Raw genomic sequence first — 19,313 nt, forward strand, 5'->3', positions numbered from 1 at the left:
CCATCTTGCACCCTATGTCCCCAGCTATCTACCCGATCTTACCCCTCAAATTAGAGGCTTATTGAGTCGGTGCTATTGAGCCAACCCTTACTTATGCAAATCTAAGGATAATCCCGAATAAACAAGAGTCATAGTTAGCTTAGGATTAAAGTCAAGTTACCTAGGTCATCGTTATGAAATAGTCAGTCTTAAATAGTAAACAACATTATAAAGTAAGAGTGACATATTTTGTGGTCCGATCTTATGTAAACTCATTGCATAGGAAGCCCCAACTTCTCATGTCACTACATGTATGAATCAGGATCACTTCATTTGTAGCACTTAACAACTCATTAAACTACAGAGTGGGCCGCATCCGATAGTGTTACCAGAATAAGGCACCCGACCTTATTCATATACTATAGATCATTTTGACTATTTACTCGAACATATTCCACTTTTATGTCTCCACATAAAGTTCAAAGACTCATATCATAGCCATGGATCTCTTAGGTTATTGGACTTATTTATAAAATGAAATAAGCAATTCATATATTCAATAATAACTTATTAAATTTTCAGAATAAGTTTTATTGTTTACAAGTCACGAATCTAAGGACATAAAATCCAACAAACTCCCACTTAGACTAAAACTCCAGTGGTAACAAATATATTAATTTATAATACTGAGTTTTTGAGTTTTACGGAGAAATACAATAAACTAAGGCATCACATACCCATGGTTTGCCTTTAGGTATCAAATACCCGTGGGTTTTTTCTCCCACTTACCCTAGGTTATATACCTCGTAGTCCTAGTCTTACTAGGAGATTCTTAAACACTTTAGCTGAGGGAATCGTTATAAACACGTTAGTATACAATGGATTTCTTATTAAACTATATAGGGAATGCATCTTATTTTCACAACTCTTGTTTCTCGATACTGACCAAGACTTGATGACTTGAGTTTCCACTAAACCCAGATAATGGCTAGGTTGTCATACATTCCTCCCACTACATCAAGGTACTCTCAACTTTTGAGCAAGATGTATCTGACCTGTCTAAACAACTTTTGTTTACAGTGTCAACTCTAATCAATAATTCTTACAGATATACACTTGCTTTTATGGAAACTAAATAATACATGGTGATTTCATATACTTTTATAGGAAAAATTTAGTATTTGACAACAAAACACTTGACTTTTATTTTACATGAAAAGTATACTACTTTTTGGATTGTCTACAAATAGGCATGCTATTTGAACGATACTCCAAAACTTATGGTTTTGACACTAATTTATGTCTCGGACAGATTTCTAAACTATGTAAACATCTTTTACATATCATAAACAGCTTTTATGAGCTTTCCACATCTCATATGGAGTTTCAGGGGAAAAAAAAAACTTAAAGTTGGAATGATGTTCAAAATAATTAAGGAAATGAGGTGTAGAGTGTTTTCACTGAATTTCATGTTCTATCAAAATAGTCCTAGAAATCTCGAACTCTCAATACTTTTTACTTTGATCTAATCGAAGTATTTCGAATTTATTTCACCTAACAAGTTTTACACACCTTGAATCTTTCAAATGTTCTAAACTTATTACTTAGGTTAAATAACTCTTTGCCTTATTCATTTGTAGTCATTTAAATATCTGAATATTTGCAAAAGTCTTTTAACTTGATTGTTTCTAACAAAAGTTGCTTTACTGTAGAACAAATATAACTTTTGCTAATGAACATTTCATTTATAACAAAAGTTTATCCACAATATGTTTCGAACAAAAGATAAAAGAATTTTCATTACAGTAATAAAAGTAAATAAATTTATCTTCTAACAGCAACCGCATCTCTCATTGGTTGTTTTGAGAAATACACCCCTGTTCAAAACTTGGAGTTTAAATGAACTAGTTTCCTTATCTTGCTTTCTCTGCTGTTTTCTCTGCAAGGTATTGTGGGCAGTTTCTCTTCTAGTGCCTTTCTTCACGCAGTGGAAACATTTTTCTTTATCTGCAGCATTTATCTTGCCTTTTCTGTCAATAGGTTTCTTTTTCCCTTTCCCCTTATTCTTTTTTACCAGATTACTCTTATTCTTTGAAGGGCAATATCAGGCTTCTTAGAGGACAATCCTCTTTTCTCCGCAGTAGTAACATTTACCTCTGCTTCCAATTCTTTCGCTCTCATCATGGTTTGGTAGGCCTGAAACTCGTTGAGAAGCGTAGTAAAGTTATACTTTATTTTATTCATCAGTGCATTCGTACAGAACTGCAAGAAACTCTTCGGGAGTGATTCAAGAATAAAACCAACTTGACTCTTCTCATCAACGACAATAGCATTTACGTCTACCACATTGAAATGGACCATCATGTCCAGGACATGTTCTCTAACAGAGGCTCCTTCTTTCATACGGTAGTTGTAAACGTATTTTATAGAATCATGCCTCAGAGAGAAGGACGGTTGTCCAAATATCTCGCGTAGAGATTCCATAATCTCCTTGACAGTACTCATACTCTCATATTTCTTAGCCAACATCAGATATGCTGGCAAGAATATAGGCACGGGCTTTCTCGTTAGCCCTGATCCATCTGTCGTATGCATCTCCACATTTTGGTTTGCATTTGAGCTAGGAATGGGAGGACACACTTCTATTAAAATAAACCGTAGGTCATCTATCACCAGTATAGTATTTAGGTTTGATTTCCACGTAGCATAGTTATCTTCGATAAGTTTATCAGAAGCTAATAGATGTACTAAAGAACTCGTCATTTTGAAAATATAAACAAATTTTATTAGAGAATTATTTTTAAACTCAATCATATTTTAGAAAAGTAATAATTACCCAAAATTCCCATTATTTTTGCAATGATACTATAGCAATACATTCTTGACTAAATACTATCCCTAGAATAACTCATATTCCGATAGTCATTTAGTTATCGTTTTTTTTTTCAGAACATACTAACACTTTAGTAACTCCGTAAGTGTAACCCTCCATTTTCAGACCTCAGAGGTCAGCCCCAACGATGCTACCGAATTGGAAAGTCAAAATTGGAAAATGACCTAAGAAATCCTATCCATTTCTGGAGTTTGAGTTGTTCCGAATCTTATATTACAATCCTCCGAGGGGATAGTCATCGTTAAACGACTAGTGAGGTCGACTTAAAGATGACAAGCAGGCGCAAAATAGGAATCTCACGGTCCAAACAAACGAAAGAGACCACAGAACACGTTGACACATATCCTTCCCCCACTTACTATGAACTACTTCCCACATTCACCTTAATATTGACCCATACAAATACTTTCCGAATGGAATAGTCGAGGTTCATAATCAACACGAAGCGTTGTATGGACGTCATGGTATGAACTTTCTAGATACGTGAGAATTGAAATCAGTATATCATATATTTGATTTTACATTGAACAACTTCCCTTCATTCACCTTGATATTGACCCCATACAAACACTGTCCGAATGGAGCAGTCGAGGTTCATAATTGACACGAAGCATTGCATGGATCTCACGGTGTGAACATCTTAGGACGTGAGAATGAAAATCAAAACATTACTTTTGATTTTGCTGTGAACAACTTTCCCTATTCACCTGATCTTGATTCATGCCAACACTTTTCGAATGGAGTAGTTGAGGTTCATAATCGACACGAAGTGAAGCATGAATCTCAATGTGAACTCTTAGGGACAAGAGTGGTAAAAATAACATATCGTATACATTATTAATCTCTCACTGAAGCATTCTAAATTCCTACTGAAGTGTTCTAATAACATATCATATATGCTATTAAACTCCCATTGAAGTGTCCAAACATTTATTTGGGCATATTTTTACTCAGGTTTGTTCTGGCTAATTAAACAACCTAAGTCTAGGTTTTTATCCAAATATAACGTTTATATTTGGATTTAACCTATTATGTGATAAACCAATTTTAAAACCTTACACCACTCACTTATTGCTCATAAAACTGGTTAACAACGCTAAATTATTCGGCCATAATCCCTAAGTAGAAGGTGTTTTGTAGACCATCAATTTAAGAACCCCCAGCCTTAGACAGGATTATTTACCAGTTGAGTTTGTATCCATATTTTACAAGATGACGACCTATTTTAACTATTAAAACAGGTGATTAACCTACGTGAGCATGCGACTTATCTTTGTTATGAATTTTAAATGTCTAATCCAATTTTATAACAACTTACAAAATTTTAGACATGCTAAGCATCCATAATATATATCAAAGGCATTCAACATTTAATATAACATTTATATTAAAACATATGAAACCCTATACATGCATACTATATATTATAACACTTTATAACATACTTTCAATTCATGTATCATGCTTCCTATGGTAGGATTTAAAATCTACATGGCATACTTTATGCACATACAGTATTTATTTAATTATAACATACATCACATGCATAAATAATTAAACACAAACTGATATGATTTTAGTTTTGGCATTTACAAGCAAGCAAAGGCCTAATTATTACAAAAATCAGCAAAAATCGGCCACAAAACACTTCAGGATTGCTTGAACCGCCTTGAACTGGACTCGAACCTCTCAAATCAGACCTCCAATGCTCAAAACTTTGCTAATTCGGGCAAAAACCATCGAATACCATCAAACATCGAGAACATCGAGTATGCCATTGATCATCGAGTATGCCCTTGTGCATCGAGTATTTCATTAAATACCATCAAGTATGCCATTTCCATCGAGTACCATCGAGTATGGTATCATGCAATGAGTATTTCAAAAAATACCATCGAGTATGCTATCGATTACCATCAAGTATGTATCATGCATTGAGTATTTCACCAAATACCATCGAGTATGAACATCAAGTACCATCAAGTATGGCATCATGCATTGAATATTTCACCAAATACCATCAAGTTGCTCATTGAGTATGGCATCGCACATCGAGTTTTAGAGCATCGAGTATTGGGCAGTGACTAAAAATCCAGTTCCTGCTGCTTGACCTTGTTCACTTCTTTCTTCAATTACAACCTAACTGCAACTCTAATGACTCCATACGAATTATAAACACTTAAACACACATTAAGGCCCATTAAACAAGAGCCAGTTACAAGAATTATAACATAATTGAAAAGAAAACAATGTCAAAACTCAGGAAAAAAAAACATATCAGTTCACCATTCTCATACAATTTATGAAAAAAATACCCACTAAGCCAAAGTTAAATCGAATTGAATGCTTAAATGATGATCTGATACCAATTGTTAGATTCAAGAAGCAAGAAGCGGAAGCAAACCATGATCATCAAGCATTCTAATTTATTAATTTTGACTTCAAACTAAGCATGCTCATAAACTAAAAGCAGAGTTTTAACATTAACCTTTGAAATACCTTTGATTCACAATCTTCAGCTGTAATCTCCTTCTTCTTTAGATGTGAACCACCACAAGGTCATCCCTTATTCTCTTGGTGCCTTAGATTGAGTTGTGAGACTCAAAATAAGGTTGAATCGAAGGGAATTGGAGAGAAGGTTACTGGTTTTACATAGTGTGAAGAACACTTTGATTTTTCTTTTAATTTTGTGATTTTCAAAATCAAAAAACATTTCAATTTAAAAAAAATGAAATTTTATTAATTTTAAAAAACTAATTCAATAATTAATTTTCTTATAAAATTAATAATTTAATATCAAATATTAAATTAATTTAACACCAATTCCACTTTTATGAATCCCTATTCATGAAATTAACATTTGAATCATATTTAAATATTAACTGATTCTCCAATTTCGTTTAGTTCCAAAATTAAATATGTAATTATATTACATATAATTACTAATTCCCTTAATTCTAATTTGAACGTTTCAAATCAACTTATCACGCTACTCTAAGGCTAATCTGTTTGTGAGCTAATAGGGAGACCTAGTGGACTTACAGATCATGGACTCCAACAATTCGAGATTAATTGGCTAAACTCTTTACACCAAATTAACTCCCATTCGTTAACTACTAGGTCACTCCACTATACCAAAGTTGCACTCCTCTCACTGTAGATATATTGTGTCAACTCAATATAACCATGATTAGTAAGTTAACTCTTCATAGGTTGTTCATAATAACGGTTGGGATGAAAGGCTGTTTTACCTCCGAGATTACCTCTTGTTCCTTAAGTCCCACTAATCTTCTAATGAACAATTGGTTTGTGATCCAATCATCAAACTGAGTCCCTCTCGGGCTAATGAGAGAGTGGGGCCCCTTCTTCAAGACCCGGAGTTAGCACTTAAGGGAACAATCTCTTTACTATCCCTAAAAGCGGGTAGGAGTGAATTCTATCTTGCACCATATGTCTCCAGCTATCTACCCAATCTTACCCATGAAATGGGAGGCTTATTGAGCCGGCGTTGTTGAGTCAACCCTCACTTATGCAAATCTAAGGATAATCTTGAATAAATAGTCATAGCTAGCTCAGGATTAAGGTCAAATTACCTAGGTCATCGTTTTGAAATAGTCAGTCTTAAACAGTAAACAACGTTATGAAGTAAGAGTGACTTATTTCGTGGTCTGATCTTGTGCAAACTCATTGCACAAGTCGCCCCCATTTCTCATGTCACTACATGTACGAATTAGGATCACTTCGTTTGTAGCACTTTACAACTCCTTGTAACAACTACAGAGTGGATCGCATCTGATAGTGTTATCAGAATAAGGCACCAACTTTATTCATATACTAGATCATTTTGACTATTTACTTGAACCTGATCCACTTTTATGTCTCCACATAAATTTTAAGTACTCATATAATAGTCATGGATCTTTTAGTTTATTGGATTTATTTCTAAAATGAAATAAGCAATTCATATATTCAATAACAACTTATTGAATTTTCAGAATAAGTTCTATTGTTTACAAACCATGAGTTTTAGGACATAAAACCCAACACACCCTTAGGAACTAAGTATGTTCTTTCAACTTCTGATACAAAGAGGATTTAGAAAAAAAAAAAAAAGGAGAAAAGGGGAAGGCTCCCGCTATTGGTAAAGGCAAGGGCAAAACTAAGGCTGAAAAGGACAAATATGTCCACTGTAATGTGGATGGTCACTGGAAGCACAATTGCCCCAAGTACCTTGCTGAGAAGAAGAAAAAGAAGGAAGGTAAATATAATTTACTAGTCCTGTAAACTTGTTTAGTAGCAAATGACCATGATGCCTGGATACTTGATTCAAGAGCCATTAATCATGTTTGTTTTTCTTTACAGGGGATTAGTTCCTTTTAGTAGCTAGAAGAGGGTGAAATGACACTCAAGTTTGGAACGGGGGACGCCATTTTAGCTGGTGCAGTGGGAGCTACTTAGTTATCTTTTGGAAATAGATTTTTGTTTTTAGAAAACTTATACATTTTTTCAAGATGAAGAGGAACCTTGTTTCTATTTCCTAACAATCATACTTTGTTTTTTTTTTTTTTAATTCAAATGAAGCGTTCATTTTGAAAATGATGTAATTATTTGTTCAGGTAAACTAGAAGACTTTATATGTGTTAAGACCAACTAATCAAAAGTACTTTTAAATCATGAGATGTTTAAAACTGCTAATACTCAAAGTAAAAGGCATAGAATTTCTCCAAGTAACAATTAAATATACCTTTGGCATTTGAGACTAGGCCACATAAATCTCGATAGGATTAGGAGATTGGTAAAGAATGGACTTCTAAGAAAGATAGAAGATGATTCATTACTTCCATGTAAATCTTTTCTCGAAGGAAAAATGACCAAAAGACCTTTTACTGGAAAATGTTATAGAGTCAAAGAGCCCTTAGAGCTCATACATTCAGATATTTTTGGTCCAATGAATGTAAAGGATAGAAAAGGGTGCGAATATTTCATCTTATTGATAGATAAATATTAGAGGTATGGTTACTTATACCTAATGGAATATAAGTCTGAAGCCTTTGAAAAATTCAAAGAGTACAAGGCTGAAGTTGAAAACCTATTAGGTAAAAGTATTAAAACACTTCGATCTGATTTGGGTGGAAGTACATGGATTTAGAATTTCAGGACTAGTTGATAGAACATGGAATTCAATCCCAACTCTTAGCACCTTGTACACCACAATAGAACGGTGTATTAGAAAGAAGAGATAGAACCGTATTGGATATGGTTTGTTCTATGATGAGCTATGCTCAATTGCCTTAATCGTTTTGGGGGTATGCAATGGAGACTTCACATCTTGAACAATGTTCCCTCGAAGAGTGTTCTGAAACACCTTTTGAGTTACCCTAAGGAAATGAGAGGTGATCTGTTCTTTTGACTTCAAGAAAATAAAGTGTTTGTATCGACAAACACTACATTTTTAGAGGAAGACCACATGAAAGATCATAATCCACGTTGTAAAGTGATATTCAATGAAGCTACTAAAGAATCAATGAGGGTTGTTGATGAAGTTGGTCCTTCATCAAGAGTTAATGAAGAAGCCAGCACTTCAGGTCAGTCTCGTCCTTCTCAATCATTGAAAGTGCCTTGACACAGTGGGAGAGTTGTGATACAACCTGACCATTAGTTGGGTTTAACTGGAACTCAAGTTGTCATACCAGATGATGGTGGAGATGATCCATCATCTTATAAACAGGCAATGAATGACGTAGACAAGGACCAATGGGTCAAAGCCATGGACCTTGAAATGGAGTCTATCTATTCCAATTCAGTATAGAAGCTTGTAGATTTACCTGAAGGGGTCAAACCCATAGGGTGTAAATGGATCTACAAAAGAAAGAGAGATGTAGCTGGGAAGGTATAGAACTTCAAAACTAGACTTGTAGCAAAGGGTTATATCCAAAGGGAAAGGGTTAATTATGAGGAAACTTTTGCCCTTGTTGCTATGCTTAAGTTTAAAAGAATTCTCTTGTCCATAGCCATATATTATGAATATGAGGTATGACAAATGAATGTCATGACTGGTCTTTTGAATGGAAATCTTGAGAAGGATATCTTTATGTCTCAGCCTGAAGGGTTCATAGCCCAAGGTCAGGAGCAAAAAGTTTACAAGCTGAATCGATCCATTTATGAGTTGAAATAGGCATCCAAATCTTAGTACATTAGATTTGATACAATGATCAAATCTTTTGGCTTTGATCAAAATGTTGATGAACCTTATATCTATAAGAAAATCATCAAAGATATACTAACTTTTCTAATACTTTATGTGAATGATACCCTACTCATTAGGAATGATGTAGGGTACCTTACTGACTTAAAGGAATAGTGACCTTAGACACCTTAACAAGTTGAGGATATATTCCCTATATGCTTTGCAGTAGGCTAGACTTTTGTTATGCAATAGGAATTATCAGTAGGTACTAGTCCAATCCAGGGTTAGACCACTGGACAGTGTTAAGAACATCCTCAAGTATCTTAGGAGAACGAGGGATTACCAGCCGGTGTATAGAGCTGAAGATTTGATCTTTATAGGATACATTGACTTTGATTTTGAACTGACAAGGATTCGGGAAAATCCATGTCAGGATCAGTGTTTACCCTGAACAAGAGAGTTGTAGTTTGGTGTAACACCAAGCAAGGATGTATTGCAAAGAATCATTATGGAATCTGAGTATGTGCTACTTGTGAAGCAAAAAAAGGAAGAAGTTTGGCTAAAAAAGTTTCTAAGTGATTTGTAATGGTTTCAAATATGGACTTACCCATCCCTTAATATTGTGACAATAGTGGGCTAGTAGCTAGTGCTGATTTATTTACGAAGGCACTCTCTCGGCTAAAGTGTATAAGGGTCATCTAGATAATCTAGGTCTACGAGACATGTACATTGGATAATCTAGGAAAAGTGGGAGATGTGTAATAGGTACATGGATGCCCTAGTTTATTGTATTTATTTACAATAATGTCGTCTTTGGATTGTGTATAACTCACTGACTAGAGTTTTAGTTCAAATGGGAGTTTTTTTAGTTTTATGCCTTAAAACTCGTAGATAGTAAATGTTTATAATTGACTGTCATCAATAAAGAGTTATAGATTTTAAATCAATAAATGTTATTGTTTGTATTATTGTTTAATTTGTCGTAATCATCCTAAATCCATCGAAGGTGCCTTATGAGTCTTGAACTGTATGTGGAGACTGAAAGAGAAACCGCTGAAGGTTTTTCAGTGGAAGCGGGGATCGTTTCCATTTTAGTTCTAATAGAATTCATAAATTTTACATATCAGAAAAATATGCATTAAGAAACATAAAATTACAGCGTGCTTTTGAGTGAGAATTAGGGAAGAAGATGACACTTACCCTTGATGCCAATTAATTCTTCACGTATTCCCTCGACCAGGATCTTCTTCTCTAAGATCTCTAATTTGAAAACCCAAATGGCACCACCACAAAATAGAACCTCCTGTATTCTCCTTAGGGATTGAGAATAAGCAGGAGGCGTGGGCTCTGCTATGGATTTTGGAAGAGGGAAAAGAGAAGAGAGGGGAATGAGGATAAGTTTTTCCTAGAGAGAACTCTACTCTGTTGAACTTCGAGGAATAAGATGAAGAATGAATCGTTTAACCAACCAACCTCGCTGCACGTTTTTCTAAGGAAATTTATATATATATACACACACATTATATATATATACACACACATTATATATTATATCAAATATAACATATAACCTATAGTATTATTTTTTCTCAACGGTGCATGACATTTAATATAAATCATATTTATACTAAATTCAATTACATGAATCTCATCCATATAATTAATATTCGAATCATATTCAAATATTTAATTCCTCTCAACTATTTATGATATTTAACATAAATCATATTTATATTAAATTTAATTATATGAATCTCATTCATATAATCAGTATTTGAATCATATTCAAATTCCTTTCAAAATACTTTATATTATAATGTATTTAATACATTATATTAATTATATCACATATAATTAATTTAAATAATTATATCATATATAATTAATTTCCCTCAATTAATTTGAACAATTCAAATTAATCCAAAATTAATTCTCAATTGAATCCCTCTTGAGCTACAGATGGGACCTCGTGGACTTGTAGATTGAAGCTCCAATGGTACTTGGATAATTAATTAAAATCTTTAATTAAATTACCCAACTTCCATTAATTGTCGATCATTCCACTAAAGACTGACAGCTGCACTCTTCACAGTACAGATATATTTCTGTGTCTATTGGATATAACCAGTCAATAATGCAATGACCCTTCACAAATTGTTCGTAAGTACAACTGGGCCAAAATTACCGTTTCGGCCCTATAGTTACATCCAACTTCTTAAGTACCATTGATTCCTCTAATGAATAATAAGTCATAGTCTAACTATGACCAACTCTCTTTTGGGCTAAAAGAGGGTGTGGCCACAATGTTCAAGCCCTAAATTCAGCCTTTAAGAGAGAAATTTATCTACTTACCCTGACATCAGGGAAGAAGTGAATTTCGTCTTGTATAGTTGTGTTTCCAACTCTCCAGTGAGATGAATCCCCAAAATGGTAGGCATATTGAGTTGGCCATCTGACCACTCTCACCCATAAAAATCAAATGACCGCCTTCATGGGCAAAAGTTCACAACTCACTCAGGATTCAGGTCATGTCACCTATGGTCATCTTAGTGAAATATGAGTCAATACTATTAACGGTGTTATATAATAAGACTAATCATTTCGTGATCCAGTCTTATACAAACTCTCTGTATAAGATACCCCCGCTCATATGTCTCTACATGAATGATTAAGATCAGATCATTTGTAGCACTTTACCACACTTGTAACATCTATAAAGCGGGTCGTATTCGTAGTGTAACTAGGATAGGTACCCAAATTTATCCATCTACTATAATGTATATAAAACTGTTTTAAACAAGTTCTACATGTACGTCTCTACATACTTGTATAAATTATATAAAATAACCTAGGATCTTAGTTTTTAGATTGAATTTATGCTCATAAAATAACAATTATTTTATTAATAACAATTTGTTTATACAATGTTTACAAACTACGAGAATATAACAGAGATTCAGGACACCAATCCAACCAGAGACATACGGTGATAATGCTCAAGATTTAGCCTAAATGGTCTACAGTATAGGGATAAGACTGGGTACCTTATCCTGGTAACACTATGGATATGACCCACCTTGTATTTGATATAAATGTAATGATCCAACATGTTCATGTAGGTGGCATGCGAGTGAAGGTATCCTATGCAATGAGTTTGCATAAGACTGGACAGCGAAATAGTAATCACTAGATGTAACACTGTCGACTAGTTTGGTTCCTATTTCAATAGGATGACGTAGGTGACTTAGTCTTAATCTTGAGTATATTATGAACTATTGTTCACGAAGGATTGTCCTTTGATCTGCATAGGTGAGGGGCGCAAGAGCGCTCGATCAGTGAGCTATTACGCACGCTGAAAGAGGCCTCCGATAACTTAGCTAAAATCGGAAATGCTTATAGTAAGCAAAATAATACGAAAAGAAAAAGAAGGAGGCAGAGTTTGGTTTTTTGGGGGTAGATCGTCGACCCAATATGTGTACCATTTTGAGGACGAGACCAAGTGGGGAGCACTGGTACTTAAGGAGCCAGAGGTAACCAAAGGGTAAAACAATAATTTGATCCAATTGGAATTACAAACACTTATGAATGATTAATTCACTGTTATTGGTCTATATCCGAGGACATAGAAATATAGTTGTGGTGAGAAGAGTGCAGTTGTGGGTCTTTAATGGAGTGTACCCACAGTTAAGAATATTGATTAACTTGATTAAAGAAGTTGACCAATTAATCCCATATCATTGGAGCTTCTAATCTATAGGTTCACCAAGTTCCCTCATTAGCTCACTAGAGGATACTTAAGTGGGATAATTTGAATTGTTCAAATTAATTTGAGAAAACTATATATTGATGTGATTAATATATAATTAATTATAGATTTGATCTATAATTAAATATGAAGAAGTAATATTTGAATAAGATTCAAATTATTTAATTCAAGTGAATTAGAATCACAATGAATTATTTAATAGAGCGCTTTTGCACATATACATGGGATGTATATGATAATCAAATATATACATTAAATGGGTTTAATGTATAAATGATTATTTTATTATTGTGCAAATTAAAAATTAAATAAGTGTTATTTAATTAAATGGGCTAATTAACTAAATGAATGTTATTTAATTATAGAAAAGAAAGATATATTGGGAAAGATTCTTAACTCTTTCCTATATAAAGACCTTCTCATGGCCCTTTGGATGTACACATACTACCCACTTTGGTTGTATAGACACTCTGACAATACACAATTCTCTTGTGTTATTATGCAGAATTTTCTCTAAGCCAAATCTTCTCTACTCTCCTTCTCCCAGTAGTTGGATACCACCTATTCTTCTATTGGGATCCCAGAGAATAACAAGATAACTCTCATGGTAGTGTTTGAGATCGCTCAAGGAGTTGTTCGTGATCAAGACCGCTTGGAGATTCGTTCATTGGAACCTTAGAGAAGCTTGTTCGTGGCGCTAGGGAATCTACAAAGGTAAGAACTGCTCTAACCCTTTTCCCTAGAAGCATGCTAGTTTACATGTTTATCTATTCCGCCTAGAATAGAGATTATATTTGTTGTAAAAAATCGAATTGCGGGATGAAACGTGATCTCTTGCGAGAACGCTTCCACTGTGGTCGGGATTCAATCTTGGTCCCTGCAATCAATCTTTCCCCAAATTAAAATATCTTCTCGGAGCAAAGAGAATAATCAAGTATATTAATGGGATAAGTGATTACAGGTTATTCTATACTTCTAACACTAGCAGCTCTCCTGTAGGCTATTGTAATGCTGACTGGGCTGAGGACCAAAAAAAAATCTAATATCTTGGTTTAGCAAGAAATTTTTTTTTGTCTTATTATCTACTATAGAAGCCGAATATATTGCAGTAGGCAGTGGTTGTACCCAATTAATGTGGATGAAACAAATGTTAAAAGATTATGATGTTCCACAGGAAGCCATAGCTCTTTATTGTGACAACATAAGTGCGATCAATATTTCAAAAAGTTTGGTCTAGCACAAGCGAACTAAACATATTAATATTCGACATCACTTCATTAGTAATCTAGTTGAAAATAAATAAATTGTTCTTGAACATATTCAGGCTAAAGATCAGTTTGCACATATTTTACTAAAGTTTTGGATGCAACTCAATTTGAAGCTTTTTAAGAGCAAGTTTGGGCCTTTGTAAAATTAATTTATAGCAACTAATTAATTTGTGTTGTTTTTGGCAGCGTTGGGCATGGTTATTAACAAGCCCATGACTCTCTGTTGGTGGCCCACATTTTGTTTCATGATGTGGTTATTTTAAATTTAAAATTAAGTAGGTGACAGTTATTAATTGAGGCGGTAATTCATTCCAACGTGGTTGTTCATATTTTTTTCCCACGTTACTTAAACGACTCGTGTGATCTGTTTTGTGTATTATACTTGCATGATGGTGATTATTAGAAAGAAGACTTATGTTCATGAGAAAAAGATGGTTCGTTTGAAAGAGAAAGCTAATGAAAAGAAGATTGTTGAAATAGATATCCCCGTGACTACTACCAATGCTTATGGAATTCGAATACGAGGGTTACATTCTCCCTCAAACGATAATCTTGCTACTTCTCGTTCCATCAAGTGAAAGAGATCAAATGTTGGTTCTCCAGTCTCTGTTAAGAGGAAGATTGACATGTTGTCCACAATCGCCTTGACTACGACTGATCTTGTAGGATCATGTAAGACAATTTTAGCTAACTCTAACAAATCATCTTCTAGTAGTTCCTCTGAATCTAAACAAGATTACCATGTTGTGAGTCATGTTTCTAAGAAAACGTGTCTTCTGACCATGGTGAACCTTCTAGTAAAGAAGTTCGAGTTTATGAACTGTTTTTTTAACAAACCGAATTTTCCCTCTACTTTTGAAACTAGTCCTGTTACTGAGAATGTTCATGTCTCTAGAACTAGCATTGACGCTCCTTTGAATGTTGTTAGTTCGTCTGAACTGATTGATCGAGTTGTTCATGAGTCTAAGTTGAGTTCTTGTGGTAATGTTACTGTGAATGTCTCTAGTTCTACTATTAATGAGCTCGTTGTGTTATTGTCTGTGTGTAAGAATAAAAGTGTTGTTGAAAGGTCTGTTGAATTCTCTTTTGTTCATGTTGTTGATGGTGGGTCTGATAAAAATGAATTTTTAAATAATCAAGTGCTCGATAAGTCTGCTAATTTGTTGTCTTCGAGTGAGAATGTTGAAAAAGTGTAAGACGAGAGTGGTAATCTTGAAAGCATTAATGTTGATCATAACCAGTTTGATAAAGGAGGGGAGTTCTGCAAAACCTTTGGGTAATCCTCATGAGTCAAATTCTTCCAGTTAGGATGATGTTCCTCTTAGCCAAATGTTGTCCAAGTTGAAAGATGTCGTAGAAAATGCAAAGATTAGTTTGAGTCTTTAAAAGAAAATTCTAATGAAGAAGATGCTGAAGACGTATCTGAGTCTTCCACAGATTAGGAGTTGATCAACAGTTTTTATGATGAGTTTGAAAATGTCCAAGGGACAGCCGCTCGTGCATATACACGAGGTCAAAAGAAAAAGTTAAATCCTACCTCTATTCCTTTTGTGCCTCTTGATGTGCCTCATTTCACTCTGAGGAAAGTGCTTTCTTTTGAAAGTTTGTTACTAAGAGGAAGATTTTTGCTGAAAAGGTTTGTCAGAAAAGGCTCAAGAATGTCTTGATATCATAGAGTTGATTATCAAAGCTGATATAATAGGGACTATATTGAACCTTGTTCCCTATTATCTTAGACTTGTCAGAGAATTTATTATGAATATCTCGCCTGCTTTTGATGATGCCAATTCTCCCGACTTTCGAAGGGTTTATTCAGAAGCTACAACTTTGTTTTTATTACTATTGTGATCAATTCTTTTCTTGATAGGAATGTTTCCCTTAACACACATGAGTTGTGTTCTTCTGTGAAATATTTTGTTTCTGAATTAATATAAAGGTTTGAAGAATGTTTGGCCTAAGACTGGACAGTTTGCTTCTGTTGAGCTACATGTTGAATATGTTGTGTTGTTTTACATTAGGATTGCCAGTTGGTGTCCTCCTTCTCACACTCTAGTTTTTCAATTGCTTTGGCTACTTTGTTATATAAATTTGGAAAAAGTGCTACTTTTGACTATCGAGCTTTTGTCATTGGATAATTATGAAGGCATATTGGATCACAAGCTTTGAGCTTACCCATTACTTATCCAAGATTGATTTGTCGAATTATGCTATCTTAGAAGCTTGACTTGCTCTCAGATGCTGAACCTATTAGTGCCAATCTTGGGATGTTGAATTTCAACTACAAATTATTTCAAGGGCATTTTGTTCCAAACATTACTCCTTCTTCTCCTAGTACTGTCGAGGAAGCCCCAAGTGCAGATTTGGTTGCCTTTTCCTTTGGTCATCATCTTATGCACTCTTTGTCTGAGGAGATTAAAATGCTAATGATGTTATAGATCATGCTTCTGATGGAAGTGTGTACTTACTATGTTGGTGAATTTGATGAGGTAGGTTGGGGAAGATTCTGATTGTGTTGGGCCTTCTTCATAAATATTTTCTTTAAGCCAGGGAGAGTTGGTTGATTGGTTGCCATTTTGACTTTTTTTTTTTTTTTTTTGGCTTGGTCTGATGGTTGGATGACAACAGATGCAAACGTTTGGTTTGGTGTTTGGCCTGTTGTCGGTCTTTGGACTGTTGTTTATGTTTCGATATCTTTTGTCTTTGGTGGGTCGAGACTTGTTTTTCTCAGCCTTGTTCTTATTTTTGCATGGACCTTTAATACTACTATGGTTTAACAGTTCTATTATTTTTTGTCTACCCTTGTTAATTGTTGGTATGGGTTGGAAGTGTTTAATATGTCCAGTGTTAAAGAAATTATATATTTGGTAGTTTGTTAGAAATGTGATATTGCCTAATTATATTTCTTTTAGGTAGTTGGCATTGACCCCTTGGGCTTTTAGAAGTTGTCTTTGTTTTTTTCTTTGGTGGATCTTGTCTCAAATGATGCTATTTTAGATGTCAAATATGCAAAATATTTCTTTTCTTATTTAACTTATTCTGCAGAATATTTTATTTGGGATGTTTTCCTTTATGGTGGGCTAATGATTTTATGTGGGAATATTTTCCATCATTGTGTTGTGCTATATAAGTCCAAGAAGTCTTCATACTAGGGTTGCCACATCAATTATTTGTAAGATTATTATGTGAGCTTTACAGAATTCTTACAACACTACATTGTTTTTTAGTAGAAGTTCTTTGAGCTATTTCTGGCGGTGTGTTCTTCACTTGTTCTTACTTCAAATCACGAAGGTTGATTAGTCTTAGAGGGAGCCCAAGACTTTTTTCATCGAGAAGGATTTCTCAAACCTTAGGGGGAGCCTAAGGTATTATTCATCGAGAAGGGAGTTCTCAAGATTTAGGGAGAGCCTAAGTTCTCATGTAAAGGAGTTTACAAGTAGAAGGAAAGATATCATCAAGTGAGGGGGAGTCTCACACACTTAGGGGGAGCCTAAGTTCAAGAGAGAGGGAGTCTCACATCTAGGGGAAGCCTAGGTGATCAGCTAAGTCAGGTTGTATGGGTGTCACTGTAATCGCGGTTATTTACAGATAAGTACAACAATGAAATTACTTGACTTTTATATATATATATATATATATATTGTGGAATATCTTTTCCAATCAGCAATCTCGTTGTGTTTATCTTTGATTTACGCTCTGTTATTTTATTGTTCTCTCTAAAATTGTTAGGACATCGTGTGAGACAATCGTATAGTGTGTGAATAACCAATTTCCAAAAATTCACCTCAAATGGTCTCTTTGATCATTTAACTCTTTAAAGCTCCAAGTTCGTCTTTGCCTAGAAATCGACTCCCGATCGTCCTTGTAGAGGGCCTTAATCGAACTCCATTAATTCTGAATGAAAAGATTTTTTAAATAATGTTGGAAATGTCACAGTGCCTTAGCAACAAAAGCAGTGCCACAACACTGTTGAATTAAAATGACGAGCCCATGAATCTGTATTGCAGTACTGTAAGGCTAGAGTTTAGCATTGTATCACTGCCCTATTTTATGGCCTCAACCTTAAAGTGCCAAGCCTAGCGTTGTGGCACTACTTTAAGGTCATTTCCGTCTCCATTTGACCTCTTTTCATGTCTTAGCACTATTTTGCCCTTCTTAAGACTATTTTCTTCAAAACTCTACTAATTTCGCTTGAATGCTCAGTTCTATAAATTCAACATAGAAAAGCATCAACGAATACTAATTATCCATCAAACCAACAAAATTCTAAGTTTAAGAAAACACTTTTTTAGTGCTTTTCAAAAAGTTGCCAAAAGTTTGTAGATATATTACCGAATATCGCAAATAAGTCATCGACACATGTCGTCTGGTTGTTTCAATTTCTTGCCTTTTCAATTCCAGTTTTACAATTTCTAACTATTCTGGATTTTCAACCTTATCTTTCAGAGAAATTTGACTGTATGATAGATTTTATTGTTTGGTTTTGAAAAATAGCAAAAAATGTAAAACATCATATTTATAGCCGCTCACACCTTCGTCACATATAGAATGTTGAAGATATGCCCCTAGAAATCTCTAACTTTCTAGATACATGTAACTAAATATTCAAATAAGAACTCAATATCTTGTGGATTTGTTCTTTAGATATAATATATATTTTCATTTTTAGATGTACTTGCAAATATAGTATTTTTTATCTGAAGAGTGAGTTGTACCTAACCTTTGTGTTCTCCACTTCTTTACCACAAACACAAAAAAGGAAAAAAATATTTTAAAGAAATAAAATTGCCACTTAACAATTTTATATTGAATGCAGCTTGGACTGCACACAACTAAATAGTTTTCTTACCCGAATATTTTTTTTAAAATTTTAAACTATTTTAGTTGTTATCCAATTATCATATCATTTATTGAATTTTAGCTTTTTTTTTTTAGTATATCATTTTAATTATTGTATGATATATTTATCTATATGACCAAATTAAAAATTCAAATGTGAAAAAGTTAAAAGATAAATTGTCAAAGGTGAATTACACTTGGGCAACAATTATACTGATTTTCATATATGCCCTCGCAATTGCACGGTAAAAAAATAATTTGTAGTTTATTTATATATTTTTAATTAATTTTAATATTGCAACGACAAATATTGTGACAATTATACCAAACTACAAATTGACATCTTGATTGGCTTGCACATTGAAAGCGAAATTTATTGTTATA

The 19,313-nt window shown here is 34.1% G+C and overlaps 1 protein-coding gene across 1 annotated transcript; it reads right to left on the reverse strand.

Moving 5' to 3' along the window:
• Positions 1-2,049: 2,049 nt before the first annotated feature.
• On the reverse strand, positions 2,050-2,742 carry LOC150032498 (uncharacterized). Its single transcript, XM_090306929.1, has 2 exons — positions 2,385-2,742; positions 2,050-2,318 (listed from the first exon to the last, which is right to left on the reverse strand). The coding sequence occupies exons 1-2, from the start codon at positions 2,740-2,742 to the stop codon at positions 2,050-2,052; spliced, it is 627 nt and encodes a 208-aa protein (XP_090163055.1).
• Between the last annotated feature and the right edge of the window lie 16,571 nt (positions 2,743-19,313).

This window comes from Benincasa hispida, chromosome 11 (genome assembly GCF_027475165.1).
Source record: "Benincasa hispida cultivar pf3 chromosome 11, pf3_genome.v1.1, whole genome shotgun sequence".
In the NCBI taxonomy this organism is placed as follows: Eukaryota; Viridiplantae; Streptophyta; class Magnoliopsida; order Cucurbitales; family Cucurbitaceae; genus Benincasa; species Benincasa hispida.

Coding starts and splice junctions, on each gene's coding strand:
- LOC150032498 (XM_090306929.1), bottom strand. CDS start 2,742: ATGACGAGTTCTTTAGTACATCTATTAGCTTCTGATAAACTTATCGAA. Junction 2,319..2,384: donor AAAATACGTTTACAACTACC/GTATGAAAGAAG, acceptor TCAATGTGGTAG/ACGTAAATGCTATTGTCGTT.